The 18,756-nt window shown below is 51.0% G+C and overlaps 1 protein-coding gene across 5 annotated transcripts in view; it reads right to left on the reverse strand.

Annotated features, from left to right (window-relative positions):
* The window catches only part of TNIP1 (TNFAIP3 interacting protein 1), a 57,790-nt gene extending 40,090 nt beyond the window's left edge, over positions 1 to 17,700 (reverse strand). For 2 of the 5 annotated variants that reach the window (XR_008706430.1, XM_055558870.1), the window contains exons 1-3: positions 17,541 to 17,699; positions 1,796 to 1,967; positions 458 to 592 (exon numbers count right to left, since the gene is read on the reverse strand). Coding sequence is in view for 4 of the 5 variants with exons in the window: in XM_055558870.1 (XP_055414845.1) it covers positions 458 to 592; positions 1,796 to 1,931 (271 nt within the window). In the remaining variant the exon portion in view is untranslated. Of the gene's footprint in view, positions 1 to 457; positions 593 to 1,795; positions 1,968 to 17,540 lie in introns of all 5 variants that reach the window. The other 3 variants (XM_055558867.1, XM_055558882.1, XM_055558876.1) reach the window with 3 other exon arrangements.
* Positions 17,701 to 18,756: the final 1,056 nt, after the last annotated feature.

Here is an 18,756-nt window from a genome sequence, read left to right on the forward strand (position 1 = left end):
CGGTTCTGCCTCAGCCTCCCCACCTGTAAAATGGAAGCGGGGCAAGGCAGACCAGAAAGCCTCTGACTCAGATGCCAACTCTAGCGACCTGAAGGTGTTGCCTGGAGCACGATGCCTGGCATATAGGAACTGCTCATCAAATATGCGCTAAGTAAGTTATATTGATAAAGATCCTGAGCCCACATCCTAGAAGGAGCTGATTGTTGCTATCCATTTCTAATGTCTGCCAGGGTCTCAGGACTGCTGAGTCACCAGCCATTTTTGGACAAGATTATTTTGAGGTCCTTTCCAAATCTGACCTTCTGGTGGATGCTGTAGCCAGAACATGATTGGGAGGACAGCCTGCAGCCTAAGGATAAACGAAGGAGCGGCGGATTTCTGACTCAGAAGGGAGTCCTCGGTTAAGGGCCTAGAGAGTGAGGTTATGGGCAGAGGACTGCCTGGGCTCCCCTCGTACCTGCGAGCTCAGCCAGGTCATTGAAGGAGGCCAAAGAGGGAGATGACGGGGGCAGTGGCTCACTGTCCTTGACCAGCTCCTCTGCCTTCTGCCGCAGCCTGGACGCTTCCATCTGGGACTCTTCCAAAAGTTCCCCTGGGGAGACAACGGGGGACGGGGGAGCAATATTACTCAGTTAAGCATGCCGGCTCTCCCACCCTGATCCCCTATGCCTGCTTCTGTCTGGGTTTGGTGCTTCAGGTCCTGGGCTTCACTCCCTGCATCACCTCGTGGGCTCAGTGGGACACATATCATTCCAGCTCATGGCCAGAAATAGCCTGATAAAGAAGAGGCCCTGCAACCAGGGGGAAAGGAGCAGAGGGGAATCTGGAACAAACTTCTGGCCTCCAGCACCCTCTTCCTGCCCCATTCCTGCCACACCTGACTGAAGACTCCACAAAGCCAGGGGCTCTTTCAGGCCCACCATCATGGTCCCAAGGGGGGCTACCCACAGCCTACAGACTGCAGCCAGGGGCTCCCTGAAGAGAGGAGACCTTCCATAACATCAACCACCCACCACCCCTCTGGGCCTTGTTTGCCTTCTTGTATAAGTGGAGACAGGGAAACACCATCCCTCCTTCGACAATCTGCCATTCCAAGGAGAGATCTGCCAAGCAGGGAGAAAGCATTTGGGAAATTGGGAGCTATACTAAACTCCCAAAGCCCAAGGCCAGAGAAGGGGACAGTGAGGTGAAGGAAGAGCTTTAGGAATCTGGAGGAAAGGGCCCCTCTGCATGGGGAAATCAGTGAACACCTCGCATGGAGGAAGAGTCAGCATCTGAGCTGGGTGCTGACAGACGGGGACCGGTCAGCCATGTGGAGGGAAGCGGGCTGGTCCTGGGCAGTGGCGACAGCTTGGGTGAGAGCCAGGAAGCAAGGGGTCTCCTCCTGCCCTGCTTCAAGCCAAGCTGGACTCCCTGCTCTAACACTTGGGGACTGGCCCGTGGTTGCCCTGGTGATGCCAGTTCTCCCCAGTTTTGGTACTTCTGGTAGATGGCCTATTCATGGCTATTCCCCTTGTCTGCCAACTGAGCCTGCCGGCTCCCTCTCCACCACCCCACACGCCTCCTTCTCAGTCCCTCACAGTGTTCTGAATCTGGTCATCAGGGTCCTGAGGTGCTGGGAATGCAGGGCTGGGAAGACTGCCACCTTGCTAGAGGAGTGCACAGAGACACAGCTGTAAGGCAGGAGCCAATGCTGGGCCGGGAGGGAGAGAGGGGGCCTGAGCAGAAGCATGCGCCAGTCAGCACTGCAGGCTGAGGGAGGAGCTCTGCAGGGAGAGGGCAGGGTCTGCTTTACCTAACATCTTTATCCCTTGCATTTTTTCCTTCAGTCGGGAATTCTCCTCCACTAGGCGCTCAAAAGCTGAGGACGCCTCTCCCAGAGGCACGCCGCCCCCAGGGTCGTAGATCCGGTATGGTCCTCGCCCTTCCATGAGGGTGGCTCAGCCCCTGCCGTGGTACCCGCCTGGCTGGAAGGACAACAGCAGTAGGTCAGGGGGCTGGCCGAGCCGCTGAAGCATCCTAGACAATCAAAGCCCTGGAAGGCAGTCCCCAGAACCCAGAAGAGGACACAGCACCACAGGCTGGTCTGCCCATGGTACAGCAGGCCAGGACAGTCACTTCCTTTGATCTGGACACTCTGCCTCTATGCATGTGACCTAAGAACACCGTCAGTTTCTTTCAGCAGCCTCGCTGCACCGCCAGTTCATCTGGAACAGCAGTCAACTGTGAGGTGCAATGTGGAGTATAAGAAAAAGCATTGGCCTGGGAGTCAAAACACATGAGCTTCATGTCCTACTGATGGGGTCCAGAAGAAGCGGGACCCTGAATCACTGCATCCCCAGCGCCCAGCAGGGTATTAGCTCTGATGGGAATGTCCAGTAAACACTTATCGAATGAATAAATAGTCTAACTATTAACTCACTGTGGGATCGTGGGCAGTCCCTTCCCCTCTCTGCGGAGGGGAAATGAAAGTCTTACACTAAATCAGTGATCTTTAAAGTGAAATGTTGTGCCCAAAGGGATAAGCAAGTCATCCAATCCGAAGTTCCATTTATATGTACGCTAACTTTTCTAAAAGAAAGAAGAAAAAGAAAACCCCCTGACTAATATTTAATATACAAACTGACACTGTCACCTTCCTCCTTCCAGTTCTAATGAACAGATGTACTTTCCATCAAAGCACCATCTGCTTGCGCAGCAAGTGCTCTGCATTACTCTGTTCGATTTCACTGGCTTTATTTCATCTGAAACCCCTGTGCAAAATGATTTCAGGAATCTGACTTTTGTGACTTAGTACAGAAGCTTCTTTCCTGCATTCATTCATTCAATAACTATTGATTGAGCATCTGTTCTGTGCTGGATGCTAGTCTAGGTGCTAGGTAATTATCAGCAAACAAAACAGACCCAAAAAAAAAAAAATCTTTTTGGAGCTTACATGGTAGTGGTGGAAGAAGACAGACAATGAGAGAGATGAGCACAATATTAGGGGTAATGGAAATATCTACAGACAGAAATTAAGCAGGAGGTTATGAGGTAGGGCCTTAATTTTAAATGAAGGTGTCAGGAAAGGGCTCACAGGGAAGGAGGGCTCGCCTTCAGGGCTCACCTGAAGGAGGTAAGGGAACTAGCCATGCAGATATCTGGGGGAATATCATTTCAGGCAGAGAGAACATTAAGTGCAAAGGCCCTGAGGCTGAAAACCTGATTCAGCCTCCAGCCCTACAAAGAGCTTACCAATCACAGAAGAGCTCCAAAGGTTTCCACCACCAGGGGCTCCAGAAGGACTTGGAGCCCCGATACCTCCCTCCCAAGATCACCACCCCCAGGGCCAAAATGATTCCAGTCACAAGTCCTCAAAGATCCTTTGGGCACCCACAAGTGCTTTGCTAAAAGAGTATAAAAAAAAAAAAAGAGACTAATAATAACAGCTCATTCATTAACCTACTTGCCAGGCACTGCATTAAATCCTTCGGCTGCATTATCTCAGTTAAGCTGTACAACAGCCCGAAAATACATAGTATTATCCTCACTTTATAATGGAGGCTCAGTGAGGTTAGGAAACTCAGCCAGGATTACACAGCCAGCAAGTGAGGCGAGATGCAGATCCAGTTCCACCTAAGAAAGCTGAGTCGATCGCCTGCTATTCTCACACAGCTCCCTCCAACAAGACTCAGGCCAGAGGGGCAACAGGCAAGTTCAAGCCTGTTTGCAAGATAACATGGAGCTATCTATCCAGTCACTCTGGGCTGTTTCCCTTGCCCTACAGCACAAGACATAACAAGGATTTTGGCCACAGGGTCCCCATTACCCTGGGATGCCACAAGCCAGAAAGAAAAACAAAGTTCTGGTGAGTGAGACCCCCGTCCCCCAAAGACTGACAAGAGAAACACACACTAGCGAGCCACCCACACCCACTGAGCCTAGAGGCACAGGACAGCTGCTCACACACCCAACATAGAAGTCACCAGCTTACAGGGGACTTATTTTTAACTCAAAAGATCAACATTACACAGCAGAGCAAAGAAAGCTCTGAAGTGTTCACTGAATTAGAAGACAGTGTGGGTGAGGCACCTGGCAGTGACTGGCATGGAGCAAGGAGCTCCAAACATTGGCAGATGTTGGGGGGTTCCTACTTCTGCACTCCCCTTTCTCCTGTGTGCCTCTCCAGCAGGCCTTAACGCTCAGAATGGGATACGTATGACTGGGGTAAGTCTTTATGTATCTGACTGAAAATCTCCTGGAGGCGGGAGCATGCTCTCCTCATCTGTGGTGCCAGTGCAGGCCTGGCACTTGGAAAGCGAGAGGTGCATGGACTGACAGCTGCATGGAGTCCACAGATGGGAAGACCGAGACCTGAAAGGAACCCTAAGCACCTCTGGTGATAAGTGACAGCAGGTGTCTGGATTCCTGCTCACCACTCCACACTCACCCTACATGGAACTCACAGTTGACAATAGGTGATAATTTGGGAATATTTTTACTCCACATCTGGCTTGCCCAATAGATTAGAAGCTTCAGGAGAGCAGGCGCTGAGTCCATCTGGTCTACCAAGGTATTGTCAGAGTGGTCCAAAACAGAGCCCCAGTAAATCTCTAATCAGAGCAGAGAGACAGAAAGGACCAGAGGAGCCCTTAATCCTACACCTGCCTCCTGAGAAGCCATGTGCAAACATCCTGAGAACCTAACTGTGATCCACTGACCAGAGACACCGGGACAGCCATACACATCTAGAAGTGAGCCTGGCACAACTAAGCTCCCTTGGAGATGCCCAGATGTAACACCAAGCAACAGAGCAGGATGCAGGACCAAGGAACTGAAATCCCACCTTCACATTCTCCAAACCATGCACGCTCTCCCTCAGCACTAGGGAGCCTCCAGGGAAGGGGGCTCAGAGGAAGCAGCTGAGGGGCAAGCAGGCTTATTCTCTCGACTCCAGCCTGGGTCGGCAGAGCTGGGTGCAGGGGGAGAGTACAGGCTGCGGGCAGAGGGAGCCCAGACCAAATAGCCTACTGTGAGAAAGTCCTCTCTGGAGACCAGAAGAGCTACCCAAAGGATGGCTTGGACTTCTGGAGGCAAGAAACACAAAGAGGGGAACAGGGAATTTCCATATCCCACTGACCTCATGCCCAGATGGTCAGTGGCAGTTTCAGGATGACTTTCGGGCAGATGGGAACTCTCCTCCTGGTCTGTGTGGTTCTGAGATCTTGCCTAGAGAGGGGACTCATTCCCCGGATGACAGAGCTGGACAGGAATTTCCAAGGACAACGAGGCCAAGTCCATTACCAGGCGCCCCAAGGCTCCTGGAATGAGGGCCTGCGTCACCATCCTGTCTCCCATGCTGACAGTACATTTTCCTGCATCACAGACGGAGGGATGGGTGTGGACAGGGGAAAGGAGGCGCTGACCCCACCCCCACGACTCGCTTCGGGCAGTACTGGAGCTCAGCGCCTAGGCATCCCGGGACACGAGCTCATTTGACCCTCACTCAATGGGTGTGAGGGCAGCAGGCAGGCCCCGGAGCATGAAGACCAAGGTCACACACGATGTCAGGATGGAGCTGGAAGGGCCCCTGCTCTCTCTCCAGTCTGCCACTGCCTCATCTCCATTTCTGCTCCTGCACTTACTCACTGCACTGCAGACCCCCCTCTCCGGGTTCTTGCCAAGTCCAGCATGGACTCTGTGTCCACATGGGCCTGGGTCTAGCAGCTACAGATCAGGTGACCCACCAGCAGGAGTTACCAACCCACTGTGCAAAAACAGAAACAGCTGGGGGTGAAGACACAGGCAGCTCAGATCTTCTTCCAAAACAAGATCCTGGTTTAGGTTGAGGGGGGTCCCCACAGCCCACCCTGAAAAACCTGGGGGCACCCACTGGAACCAGAAAGGCCTGGTTTGGGGGCAGAAAAGGGCCCAGACAGATGGCAGGTCAGGCAGTGACCACAGAGTGTAAAGATGGAGATGATGCTATTGAAACTGAAGGAGCCAGAAGAGAAGGAGGAGACAGCACCGAGGGGATGGAGGTGAGGTGAGGAGGGAGGGGTGGGTAGGGGTTGAAGGGTGGGGATGGGAGGATGGGAAGGAGTCGGGGTGGGGAGGGTGGGTGAGGAGAGGTGAGGGGGCATGGGCCCAGATCACAACCTCCACCCAAGACGAAGGTTGAAAAAGGCTAGATTGAAAATGAAGCCTCTGCACTGAGACACTTCAGCCCATTAGAGGCTGTCTTTCAATTAGCTGTGTGCTGCTGCTAGGAGTAGGGGCTCCCAGGGTCCCCAAATGATATGAATTTGCTTAATTGGTAACATTTGCAAAATCGCTATGATTTCTCAAGCATGTTTTTCCACTGGATTGTCACGAGAGCCTGGGAAGGAGGCAGGGCTGACATCTGTTCCACAGGTGAGGAAACTAAGCCCACTTGGGAGCTTCGCCTGATCTAATGCCACTGGGCACCGGCTGCATCCTGAGGCCAGCCAGACCCCGCGGCTCTGGGGGAAGTGAAGTTCTCGCTGACCCAGGGAAGACAGCCTGAGTAGATCTCTGGCACTGGGAATTGGGAGGACACAGTGGCCACAAGAGACCTCCCCAGGGAACAGCAGGGGCTGCCAGGGATGCTGGTGGGTGCAGGGGACAGTGTGGCAAAGGGAAGGGTCTCCAGAAAGAAGGCCAGGACAGAAAGCCAGGAGTCCTGGCACCTACTCCACTGCACACTCTGAGGCCATGGGCAAGCTGTCCATTCTGTGGACCTCAACTCCCTCATGGGCACAGAAGAGGAGCCTGGACTAGAGAGAAACTGCGTGGTGTCTTCATGCTGGCCTAAGGATCCATGGAGACCCAAACTTTGGGAGCCAGCCACAAGGCAAGAAAGAGGAGGGGACCCAGCACACACACAGAAGATAGTACAGCCCTGGATCAGGAAGAAAGGGTCCCAACAGGGCAGGATCAGAGACGGAAGCAGCTGGGACAGGCAGGGTGCAACAAAGAAGGGGGAGCCCAAGTGCAGGATGAGACCCTGAGCCGGAAGCCTTCTCACACATTGCCCTAGGGCCTTGCCCTGGTCCCAGCTTTGCCCACCCCTGCAGGCTGGGTGACAGTGACCATCCCCTCACCTTTTCTGAGCCTCATCTGCAAAACAGAAAAAAAAAAATAGAAGCCATGGACGTCAGATTAAAGAAACTAAATGAAACAATATGTGTACAATTGGAAGGGAGTTCTCACTTATTTCCTGATTATTTGATTTATTTAATAAAGAAATGTATTCATTTTGTAATAAGATTTCCTAAATGATAATAATTATAATACCTCACGAAGTACCTGGCACTTAGTAAGTTCTTACTAGAAGGCTGAGGCAGCCCCTAAGAGCCCAGCTGATGGGTTGTAGCATCCACTTAGTTCTTGTGAATTGCAAATAACTGTAAGCAGGAACACTGGGACAACACCATAGCTGGTGAAACTGAAGCTATGAGAAGCCCTTGGACCTAGGCCACTTTCACGAAAGATCAGGAATCATCTGAGCCTCAATTTCCTCAACAGTAAATGGGAATATCCTGCAAGTCCCCCAAGGGCTGACAGGAAGTGAGGCATTATGAAACATCTCGCAAACTAAAACAAAAATCTTCCCACTTCCACACTTCACGATGACCTCCAGACCACTCCACCCATTTCACAATCAGGGAAACTGTGGCTTCAGGTCCATCCATCAAAGAGCGGGCCGAGTCCTCCTGATGACTGTCAGCAGAGACACTGCACCTACTTTAGACGGGGTGTACCCAAGGAGCCCACCCCGGCATCTCACCAGTGAGAAGCCAAGGATTTAATCAGTCTTTCCAAACAATTCAGTAAGAAAGAGGCTACAGGCACACAGTGTAGTATGAGGAATGGGCGGGGCTCAGGAATCACGGGATCTAGTAGAGGATGTTGTTGTAGTCGCTAAGTCATGTCTGACTCTTTGTGAACCCATGGACCATAGCCCTCCAGGCTCCTCTGTCCATGGGATTTCCCAGGCAAGAATCCTGGAGTGGGTTGTCATTTCCTCCAAGGGATCTTCCCAACCCAGGGATCGAACCCACGTCTCCTGCATTGGCAGGCAGATTCTTTTCCACTGACCCACCAGGGAAGCCTTCTAGTCTAGATACACCATGGCAAACATTTTCCATCACCTGGCCTCAGTTTTCTAAAAGGAGGGGTTGTTGACAATAGCAATAATACAATATAAGGGGGCAGACTAGACAATTTTTAAGGCCTCTTCTAGTTCTAACATTCCAGAACTTGCAATATATTGCCATCTGTTTCTAAAATCTTCTGATCTTAAAAAGGCTACTCTCCCCAGCTCAGAAGCTTCCCAGGTGGTTCTGTGGTAAAGAATCCACCTGTCAATGCAGGAGATGCAGGAGACAGGGATTCGATCGCTGGAGTAGGAAATGGCAACCCATTTCAGTATTCTTGCCTGGAAAATCCCATACACAGAGGAGCCTGATGGGTTACAGTCCATGGGGTTGCAAAGAGTAGGGCATGACTGAGCACGCACACACACGCACCCTAGCTCCCATCTCTCCCAACGCCCAAGTGGATGTCCTGCCTCACGAACCCTCCTGCAGTGCTCTCAGGGGTGTGTCGCCTTCCCAAGAGCAGTTGGAAACCCCCGGACGATGTCTGCGGCCCTTCCCCGGGTCCTGCCCTCCCCCCTGGTCTGCATCCAGGCTCCAGGTCAGCCTGATGTCATGTCTCTCAAGCACAGCTGGCATCTCCCATGTCCCTCCCCCTCCCATCCACTGACTCACCCACAGAGAGAGCCCCACTGTCCCTACTTAGCCTCCAAGATCCAAGCTGTACACTACCAGCCTAGGCACAGTGGGGAGGACCGGGCCCTTAGTTGGCTGAAAACTGCGTAAGAGGACCAAGGAGCTCTAACTAAAGCTGGGATAGGCCCTGACAGCTCTGTGCTCCCATATGCCAGGCACTGCGCTGTGTCATTATGCACAGGATTCCCTCATGTTCTTCTTACCACACAGAGATGAACATTCTTATCCCTATTTTCCAGCAAGGAAACCAATCCTCTTGGCTGGATGGCATCATCTCTATTTTTCAGATGAGGAGGCAGACTCAGGTAAGTCACTTGCCTGAGGAAACACAGCTGGTTAGTGGCAGAACAAAGAACCCAGCCTCATTCTATCAGACTCCACACCAGTGCCTTTCCACTGGCCTGCGCTGACGGAGAGGCACAGGCTGAAGCTCAGGGGGAGGACACCAGTCCTGTCGATCCACTACCTGAAACACGCTCCAGGTTCCCAGCCGCTGCCTCTGTGTGTCACTAACTTTGCATGAGATCAGGTGTCAGTCTGCCCTTGACTGCCAGCAGTCACCAGGGCTTAGCGTCCCCAGGAGAGCCAGGGGACTCTGGTTGACCATCTTTAGTGACCCAGACCAACTTCCTCCCCAAGGAGCACCCCCGGGCAGCCAGCACTAACTGCAGTGAAGCTACTCCCAGTTCTGCTTCCACTGCCCCTGCTCTGCCCTCTGGGGTCCCTGAGAATAAGGAACAAGATGCCCCTCTTCTCCATCTCAGCCCTGAGCAGATTCGGAACCTGCAGCACTCAAGAAGCAGACTAGCCCTTGTTCCCTGCACTGTTCTCCGCAGGGACAGGCTTCTGGACCCCTCCCCACCCCGTCCCCTCCACTCCCACCCTATCTGTATCTGACCTTGAAAATGGACAACACTCCAGATGTGGCTTGCCTGACCAAACAGAGGAACTTTCACCTCCACCCTTTTAGGTATTATGTTTCTACTGATGTAGTAAACATTTGCTTTTCTTATACCTGGGTCACCCATGGTAAGGAATGTCCTTTCTCAATTATGTCAACAATCAGGCTCGGTAAAGCAACTATACTTCAATAAAAATTAATTTAAAAAAAATCAGGTTTGTATGGCTGAGATGAAAGTTATCTTGTAAAAAAGTATGCTTAAGGAAGTTTCAATTATTTAAAGGGCCAGAGGTAACTCATTCAGTGACCACCTATTTAAGAAGCTAGAAATCTCTGTATCACTGTACAGAGACTGGACAAAGATGTGCACTGACATGGTTTCTAATAGCAAAAATGTCCTGAACGTTCGTCAAGAGGGGACTAGTTTAATAAACTGGTGCATTCATTCAATGGAATAGTACACAGGCATCAAAAAGAATGGGCAGACTGCTTTGCAATGACAGAAAGGTGCCCATAAAATACTGTTAAGGAAAAAAGCAAAGTATTGATGTATAATAAGGTATTATTTATCCTGTTACACACATTCGTACACACACAACTATGTGTGTGCGTGTATGAGTGTATGTGTGTGTGTGTGTGTGTTAGTTGCTCAGTCCAGTCCAACTCTTTGCAAACCCATGGACTGTAGCCCGCCAGGCTCCTCTGTCTATGGGATTTCCCAGGCAAGAATAATGGAGTGGGTAGCTATTCCCTTCTCCGGGGGATCTTCCCGACCCAGGGATCAAAACCGGGTCTCCTGCATTGCAGCCAGAGAGCTTCACCATTTCAGCCACCAAGGGAAGCCCTGTATGTGTGCATAAACATATACATATACTATAAAATCTTACATATGCATAAGAAAAGGTCTGGAAAGATACACACCAAACCGCTGCTAGTAGTCAGCTCTAGAGAAGGACTTGGGCTAGGGGATTGGAATCAAAGGAAACCTTTATTTTAAAACAGATTTTTTAACTCTTTACAAGAGAAATCTAGCCTGTTCTATTTTTTAAATTGATTTTAAAAAACAGGTGGAAGAGAAGAAGGAGAAAAAAAGACAACTTTCATTTTCTACTTTATACCTTTGGCATCCCTTGAGTTTTTGGAGTTTTTTTTCTCCAATGAGCACATGTTATTTTGTAACTCTTTTAAAGGGAGAGTTGACTTTGTTTTTAAGTTGCTTGACAAAGTCAGAACAATAAGGAAGGGCGATTGTTCTCCCACCAAATGAGGCTGGTTGGCAGAGGGCAGGGATGAGAGCCTCCTTATTATGAATTTGCTTCCTATGCACAGACAGGCTATAGGGACTAGTTCACAAATCAGGAGGGACTTCATCACCTGAACCAAAGAACTTATTCATTAGTAAAATCAATATTTCTATGGTCTTTCTCAATTCTAACAGTCTGTGATGTATATTGTTTCATGATAAATAATTTACATATATGCAGGAAATTCCTGTCCTCTAATTTAATTCTGGGAAATATTTGACCCAAGTGAAATTAATAGAGAAAAAAATGTAAATGACTAGTTATATAAAGACTTAAAAAGCAGTGAACAGAATGTTTAAAAAAAAAAATCAAGAGGTAAACTCCAGGGTCGAGTCTTCTAGTCAAGGAATTTTGCAGATGAAGAGTTGGCAACTGTAGATTGTTTCAACCTGGAACCTTCCAGAAAGGATCTAGCTTCAGGAAGGTCAAGGCTGGGTCTGAGGCAACAAAGGTGGGAGGAAAAGCACCAGACTTTGGTGTGGGAACAAAGGTGAAGCTTCCCGTCCACTGCCCGTGGGCCCTCACATGGGGCCTTATACCTGCTTTGCTGGCTTCTGCAGAGGAAGCCAGACAGGTGCAGAGCTGGGCTCAAGGTGGCCCAGTTCCCAAGGACCAAGCAGAATGCCCCTTCTTGATCATCAGTCCCCAGCCTGTATTCACCACTGCCAATGCTCCCTAAGAAGGGCTGAGAAGGCAGCCCAGGCACCTCCAGCCTGCTAGCCTTCGCCTCCTCACAGCTCCTGGGATCCACTGGTGCACCTGCGCCATGCCTAGAAGCCTGGCTTCCCCACCCACCCACCCCCCAACCCAGCAGCTGGCACCATTGACCCAGGAGGAGCCCCTCGCCTATCAGCTATAGGGTCAAAGGGCACTAGGCCAACCCTGGGCCTAAAGGGAAGGGAGACTCAACTGTCCTCCTGTGTACTGGTGCCCCAAATGCCCAAAGCTGGTTCCAACAAAGGCTTTCTCCAACCCTGTAACTTTTCTCCATGGGGGAAGATGACAACTTTTGAGAATTCCCCTCATACCAAATATGGTGAAAAGAGGGTTTCTGTGAAACCAGGGTTCAGATCCTGGTTCCGCTCCCTCACCAAGTGACCCTGAGCAGACCTCACTTTCCTGGTTTCTTCTCCCCAAGGAAATGCTGTGAGGACCAACGAGGATCCCCAGATCTCCCTGAAGACCTTGAAGGGCTAACCCAACAGGAGCCACAATGGCTAGGAAGGGAATAGCTTCCAGGGACCACCAACCAGATAAAAGCCATAGATGTCCCATTTCAACAGTGAAGACTGGAAATAAGCTAACGAAGAAGAAAATGAATAAAGACATCGGGGCCACTTCAAACCAGCGAATGTTAGTACTATGCTGTTTAGGCACTAAGTCGTGTCTGACTCTTTGTGACCCCATGGACTCTAGTCTTCCAGGCTCCTCTGTCCATGAGACTTTTCAGGCAAGAATGTTGGAGTGGGGTGCCATTTCCTTCTCCTGGGTATCTTCCCGACCCAGGGATTAAATCCACATCTCCTGTTTGACAGGCAGATTCTTTCCCACTGAGCCACTAGGGAAGCCCCTATTAATACTATACAGTTGTGAAAAACACATAGGCCAGAGCTAGAGATCCAAACAGGAATGAATCTCTCAGACATAATAAGAAGCAAAACAAGCAAGCTGCAGAAGAACACAGTTGGAAACATTTAAGTAACATCTTAAAACATACAAAACAATATTACATATTGTTTACGGATGTATATATTTATAATATCAATAAAACTGTAGAGAAATACAAGAGAATAAACTCTAAATTTAGAACCCTTGTTACTTCTGGAAGAGTGGGGAAGGAGATGATCAGGGAGAAATTTCAAATGAACAGAATATGTTATTTCTTAAGCTGAATGGTGGCTCTCCCAAGTGTCTGCATGTTACTCTCTGTGTCTGAAAGATTCCTTTGCATTTTCTAAAAGTTAATGCTGCCATCTTCAGACCCCTGTTCCTCTTCCCAGAGATTGGGATCGGGTTAGGGGGCTGCACCCCAGAGGCAGAAGTGGGGCTGTGGCAAGACCAGCGTTCCTCAGACCACAGAGATGAAGCTGACCAGGATCATGGTCTGCTGGCCAGCCAAGAGTGGTGTAAGCCTCCTCCACTGTGGGTGGAGACCAAACCAAGGGCCCCTGACTCATGGGACACCCCCACGCCCGCCCTAAAAATACCAGCTCTGACCGCTGAGTAGGACGCCTTGGTGACATGACTCCTATAGCATCCCCAGCCCTCCCCCACTACCCCCTCCCCCCCACACACACTCCTGCCTGGGCCACCGGCCTGTCCACCAGCAGGTGCTCAGGGACACAAGGAACAGCCTCAGGGTGAGGTCCCTGGGGAGACAAGAGTTCAGCCCTGCCTGGGGACAGTCCTTGGACAAAGGGCCACCGTTCCTCAGCCCAGTCATCCGTTCCTATCAGAAGAGTGACTGACTGTCCTGGGCTGATCATGGGGGAAGCGCAGATAAAAACTTCCTGCCAGCGGCCAGGCCGTGGTGGCTGTACCTTCCTTCTGGCAACACTTCACAGAGCTGCTGACACTCTCCAAAGAGGAGTAGGATAAAAGAGGGAAGGGCAGGGGGGCAGCAGCAAGAAGCCAGGAGGTGGGGCACAGAAAGGCCTGGCCCAGCAGCAGAACTCAGAAATCGCCGGGGAAGAGAAGGCAGCCCGGTCACTGGGCTACGGCCCTGAGACACCTGTCCGTGCAAGTCCCTCGTTCTCCAGCTGGGACACCAAAGCCGGCCAAGGGAGGGAGACTCGCCCACGGCTGCAGGGAACAGTGGAGACAGAGAGGCGAGGAAACCCGGATCCTCTGTTGGCCAGCTGTCCACTCTTTTTGCCATACATCCTACTCCTCCCTCTCCCCTGCTCCCTCCCCTCCCTCCAAGGGGTCAAGTGAGCCAAGAGCAGAGAGGAAAACAAGGGGGCAAGAGAGGAGGTGGGCCTGCCTCAGCGAGCCACCTGTAACAGCGCTGGAAGGGGCCGCCCACAGAGCTCTCCCTGATGCTTGCTAGGGTCCAGGGGAGGCTGGCTCATCCCTGTGGCCTGCCCACGTATACAGTTCCACTGTTCCAAACAGGGATGGAAGGACGTCTGAGATACCACAAAGGACGATCCATCCAGAGAGGACACAGAATGGTCCAGAGGTGGCAGAGGATGAAGGGCAAGTTATGCCCAAGCCTGGAACATCTGACCTTCCTTATCATCTCCTCATGAAATCCCTTCAACATCCTCAAGATCAGCATTGTTAATAAGACTGAATGATGCTCAGCAGCCGGCAGCGACGGGTCACTTACACCACACCAGCCCCACGCCAGCCCTGCGCTGAGTGCTTGACAGGCACTGTCTCATTCATGTGCACCCCTCTGGAGGCAGCACTTACGTCACAGAATCTTACAGATGAGGATGCAGGCGCAGCCCCCGTCCAGGTGTGCTAACTCTAAATCAGGCACGCCACACCATGGGTTCTCAAAGAGCAGCTGGTCTGGCGGCCCCAGCACCGCTGCCACCAGCTGGCTGGGCCACTGTGGGGACGCAGCCCTGCAGTCTGTCTAACAAGCCACCCAGGGGATTCTGATGCACGCTCAGGCTTACCAACCAGCTGCTCTGATCACTTCCCAGTGCTGCCAACGGAGCAGGGAAAAACTGACACTTCTCTGCCTGGCAGTCAAGACTTTAGGGTTTTTCCTAGCCCAGCTGGTCAGCTCCCCCAACCCAGGAGAGCCTTACCCCAAATCCTCTGCTCAGGCCTAGCTCTGTACCTTCTCATCTTGGCTGGGCCTGGCCTTGAAGTCACTTCCCTACAGAAGCCCCCTGACCACCTGGCACCCCCAAAATTGCATCACACCACACCCAGACTCAGTGCCAGGCAACTGCTGGCACACTATGCCTTCCAGCTAGCACTCAGGGCACATTTCTGCCCAGTCTACAACATGTTCCTGGAGGACAGAGAACCATGAGCACCATGCCGCTCCACACAGCACCACGCCAGAGGACTGGCAGGATCCGTTTCCTGACTATCAGGAGGGAAAAATAATGTCGTGGGAAGCAACTTCTGGCTCTCACCCCAACTCTGCCACTAATTCTCTGGGACATGGGCCTTCCTTCCCATCTCTAGGTCTCAATTTTCTTATCTGTGAAATGCACCATCATTCTAGTTTCTTCTACTCTACTCATCCTTTGAACAAACCCAGCAGTCTTACCCCAGACACTCTTATCTAGTAACAGAAATGCACATGTGGACACTAAAGAGGTTGTTGCTCTCACCCTTTCACTCCAGGAAAAGAGAAAGACAACAAACAAGCAAACACTAAAAATTATTGTTTCCCAGACATATACAGTGTCTCTACACACACTTTCTCATTTGCAGATAAGCACGGTCATTTCAAGGCATGATGAATGTATCAAAAATATATATAATAGTAATATGACAGAAAGTGAAAAAATGAGTTACTTTGCATAGAAAGGTCAGGGAAGGCCCCTCTGAGGAGGTGACATTTGAGCCGAGACTTGACAGATAAGGAAGAACCAGCGTGGAAAGAGCTGGGGAAAGGTGTTCCAGGCAGAAGCAACAACATCCACAAAGGCCTCAAGCAAGAATAAACTTGCTATGTTGAACGCGGAGAAAAAAGCAGGCTGCTGTGGTTAAATCACAGTGAGTGTGAGAGTAAAACAGTACCCAGGAGCACCCAGAGAGGGAGGCCAATAGCCAACCTCTTACAATTCTGAGGTGTTCAAATCAGGTCGGCCAACCCAACCCAGGACATCCGGGCCCAAGTCACAGGCAGGACTTGGGGGTAAAGGTATGAGTCAGACCCCATGGCTTCCTGGGGCCCCAAAGGCCCTGGTGTGGGAATAAGGGCAGGCAGCAACCCTCAGCAGGAGTCCCATGCCATACCCACGGATGCCCATGTGTGGGGGAAAACAGATTCACCTAAGTATGTAGAACACAAGACACTCAGGGCTGCTGTCTCCAGAGGGACATGATCAGGTCCGTGAAGTGCCAGACCCTGATCATATTATTTTTCCAGGACACAGCCAGGATAGTGGAAAGGAAATAGTGCTCAGGGTTCAAGGCTTACTAGTATTGGGCAAGTCTTAACCTTTTGGGGACTCCGTTTCCTCATCTGAAAATTAAGGCTACTAAGAGTGACTCTCTCCAAGGGTTGTTGAAAGCTTAAAAGAGATACTAAACGTAAAGCACTGTGCCTGGCACATGATAAGTGCTGATAAATGTAAGCTCTTACTATCACCATTATTGGTTTTTCACTACTTCAGTTCTCTCTGCTGTAAAACAAGGATATTAATACATCATAGGATTGCTATGAGCCTGTGCTAATAAATATTCCAGCCTCCTAATGCAGTATCCATTGTCAGGAATGGAAAAAAAAAAAAAGAGAGACAGTTCTCTTTCCGGATCTCTCATCAGGTGCTGAATTCCCCTCTACCATACCACATTGTTTGGAAAATGAGTAAGAGCTGATTAAATTACATTTTGACAATACTGTGAAATAAAAATGATGCATTAGGAATCCACAGATTTCTCTGTACTGTCATTCTGCAAGGGGGTGGGGATAAACATTGCTGATTTTTCTGCATCACCCATAAAAGTCCCCCCTCAACCAAAACAGTCTCACGCAGTCGCACAAAATTCCCACCCACAAAATTCCCATACAATTAATGAATGTATAATACAATCACTTTCATGTACACACAACCTCGCACTCTCCTGCAGATAAATATTCTACAGCGCAAAACTCACACATGTAGAAACTCCACACCCAAAAATCCCTCCCCCAAACTCACTACAGCTGCCCTGCAAATGCACCCAAATGTTGCCTCCAACAGAGGGCAAAATATTTTCAACAGAAACAGTTAAGTACAGAACGAAATCTGGAATCAAACGCTAGAGTTCAAATCCTAATTGTGCAACTCTCTAACTGTATGACCCCAATCTCCAAATGCCTCAGTTTCCTAAACTGTAAAATACGGATAATAATAATCAAATTCACTTTGAGGGTGACAGTGACAAATGAGTTTAATACATGTAACGAGTTAAAATCAGCACTTGGAAAGCGCCCAATGAGCTATTTTCCTCTTCATTACGTGTGCACACTGCTTCCAAAACTGGTCTCCCATACTGTAAACAGATCCACGCCCGCACACACACACACACACACACACACACACACACACACACACACACACACACACCCCGACGGTCTGCACGCCTTGCACACGGACTACACGCTGGTCCCAGACGCGGTCGCCCACTCAGTGCGCACGCGCGCCCACCACCCTCCGCGCGGGTCAGGGATTCCCCACTCGGCCGGACCTCGCCACCCTCGGAGGCGCCGCGTGCCTCGAGGCTAGCCCTTGAGCCAAGAAGCCAGGCCACCAGGCCGGGCCTGACCTCCCCGCGCCACGCCCGGTCACTGCCGAGACTCGGAACGGCCGGGTCTCGGGTTCCCTTCCGTTCCATTCCCGCTCCGCCCAACCGGCTTACCTGAGGGTGGGGACCCTGAGAGACAGCGCCCCGTTCTCGGCGTCCAGTCCCAAGTCCAGGGACAGGGTAGAGGCCCGCGCCAGGCTCTGGCCTCTCAGCACTCAGCAGGATCCCAGGTCCTGGCTGGGGGACCTGGCCAGGGACTAGGAAGTGCTGGGGGCCGGGCCGCCCCACCCCTGGGAAAGTCCCCAGCGATTGACAGGCCGCTTGCCCAATCACGCGGCGCCGTCTGGGCTGGCCAGCAGCCGCCGGGGTGGGACGCAGCGAAGTAAACAGCAGCCACCGGAGGTCAGGGGGCCGGAGAGAGTCTGTAGATTGGCCGCAAGAGTCCCGTCCCGCAGGCCGGCCCCTAGGTAGCCTCCGGGCCACCCCTCGCGGCACTCCCAGCTGCGGAAACTCCGGGCGCCAGAAAGGGGCCACCCCGAAAGCCGGAATTTCAGAGCAGAGAGGAGCCGCAGAGACCACCCACCCCTTCCTTGGGCCGAGGGGCGCGCGGACCAGAGCGCGGGGAGGGGATTTGCCAAAAGGCAGTAAGCATTTGTAGCTGAGCCAAAGCTAGAGCTCCGGGTCCTAGAGTGCGGTCCAGGGCGATCCCGAGACTTCTTACAGAGCTCACGGAAATTCTGAGCTGAAAGTACCCTTAAAGAATCTTATTGTCACAGTTGACGTTTTTTGCGCCCTTACTGCTCCAGACTTGGTAAGCTTTATTTAATTTGCTCAGCCACCCTAGTGAGATGGTTTTCTATCCCCAGCCCCCACTTTTATTTTTAACCATAAATTAAGATACAAGGGACAGGGAGATTAGAAGACCTCAGTAAGTGGCTGAACCAAAATTCAAACCCAAGTGGGCAAATCCGGAGCCCACCTCCTACCGTCTACCTATACCTGGGTCAGATCATGCAGACAGGTTGTGAGAGTCCCCAGACCTGGCAGGAGAAGTAACATGGTGAAGGTTGGGAACACTTGTTTTTTTGAGCCCATCATTTTATTTAAAAGAGGGTAAATTTTAATTTCAAAAAGTGGAAGGGCCTGGACTTCCCCGGCAGTCCAATGGTTAAGACTCGGAGCTTCCATTGCAGGGGGCACAGGTTCCATCCCTGGTAGGGGAATTGAGATCTCACACAGTGACTGGCCAAAAAAAAATTTTTTCAAGTAAAATTAAAAAAAAAAAAGTGGAAAGGCCTTGTAATAAAGAACAGCTTGGATAAAGAACAGC

The sequence above is a fragment of the Bubalus kerabau genome, chromosome 1 (genome assembly GCF_029407905.1).
Source record: "Bubalus kerabau isolate K-KA32 ecotype Philippines breed swamp buffalo chromosome 1, PCC_UOA_SB_1v2, whole genome shotgun sequence".
NCBI classification, from domain to species: Eukaryota; Metazoa; Chordata; class Mammalia; order Artiodactyla; family Bovidae; genus Bubalus; species Bubalus kerabau.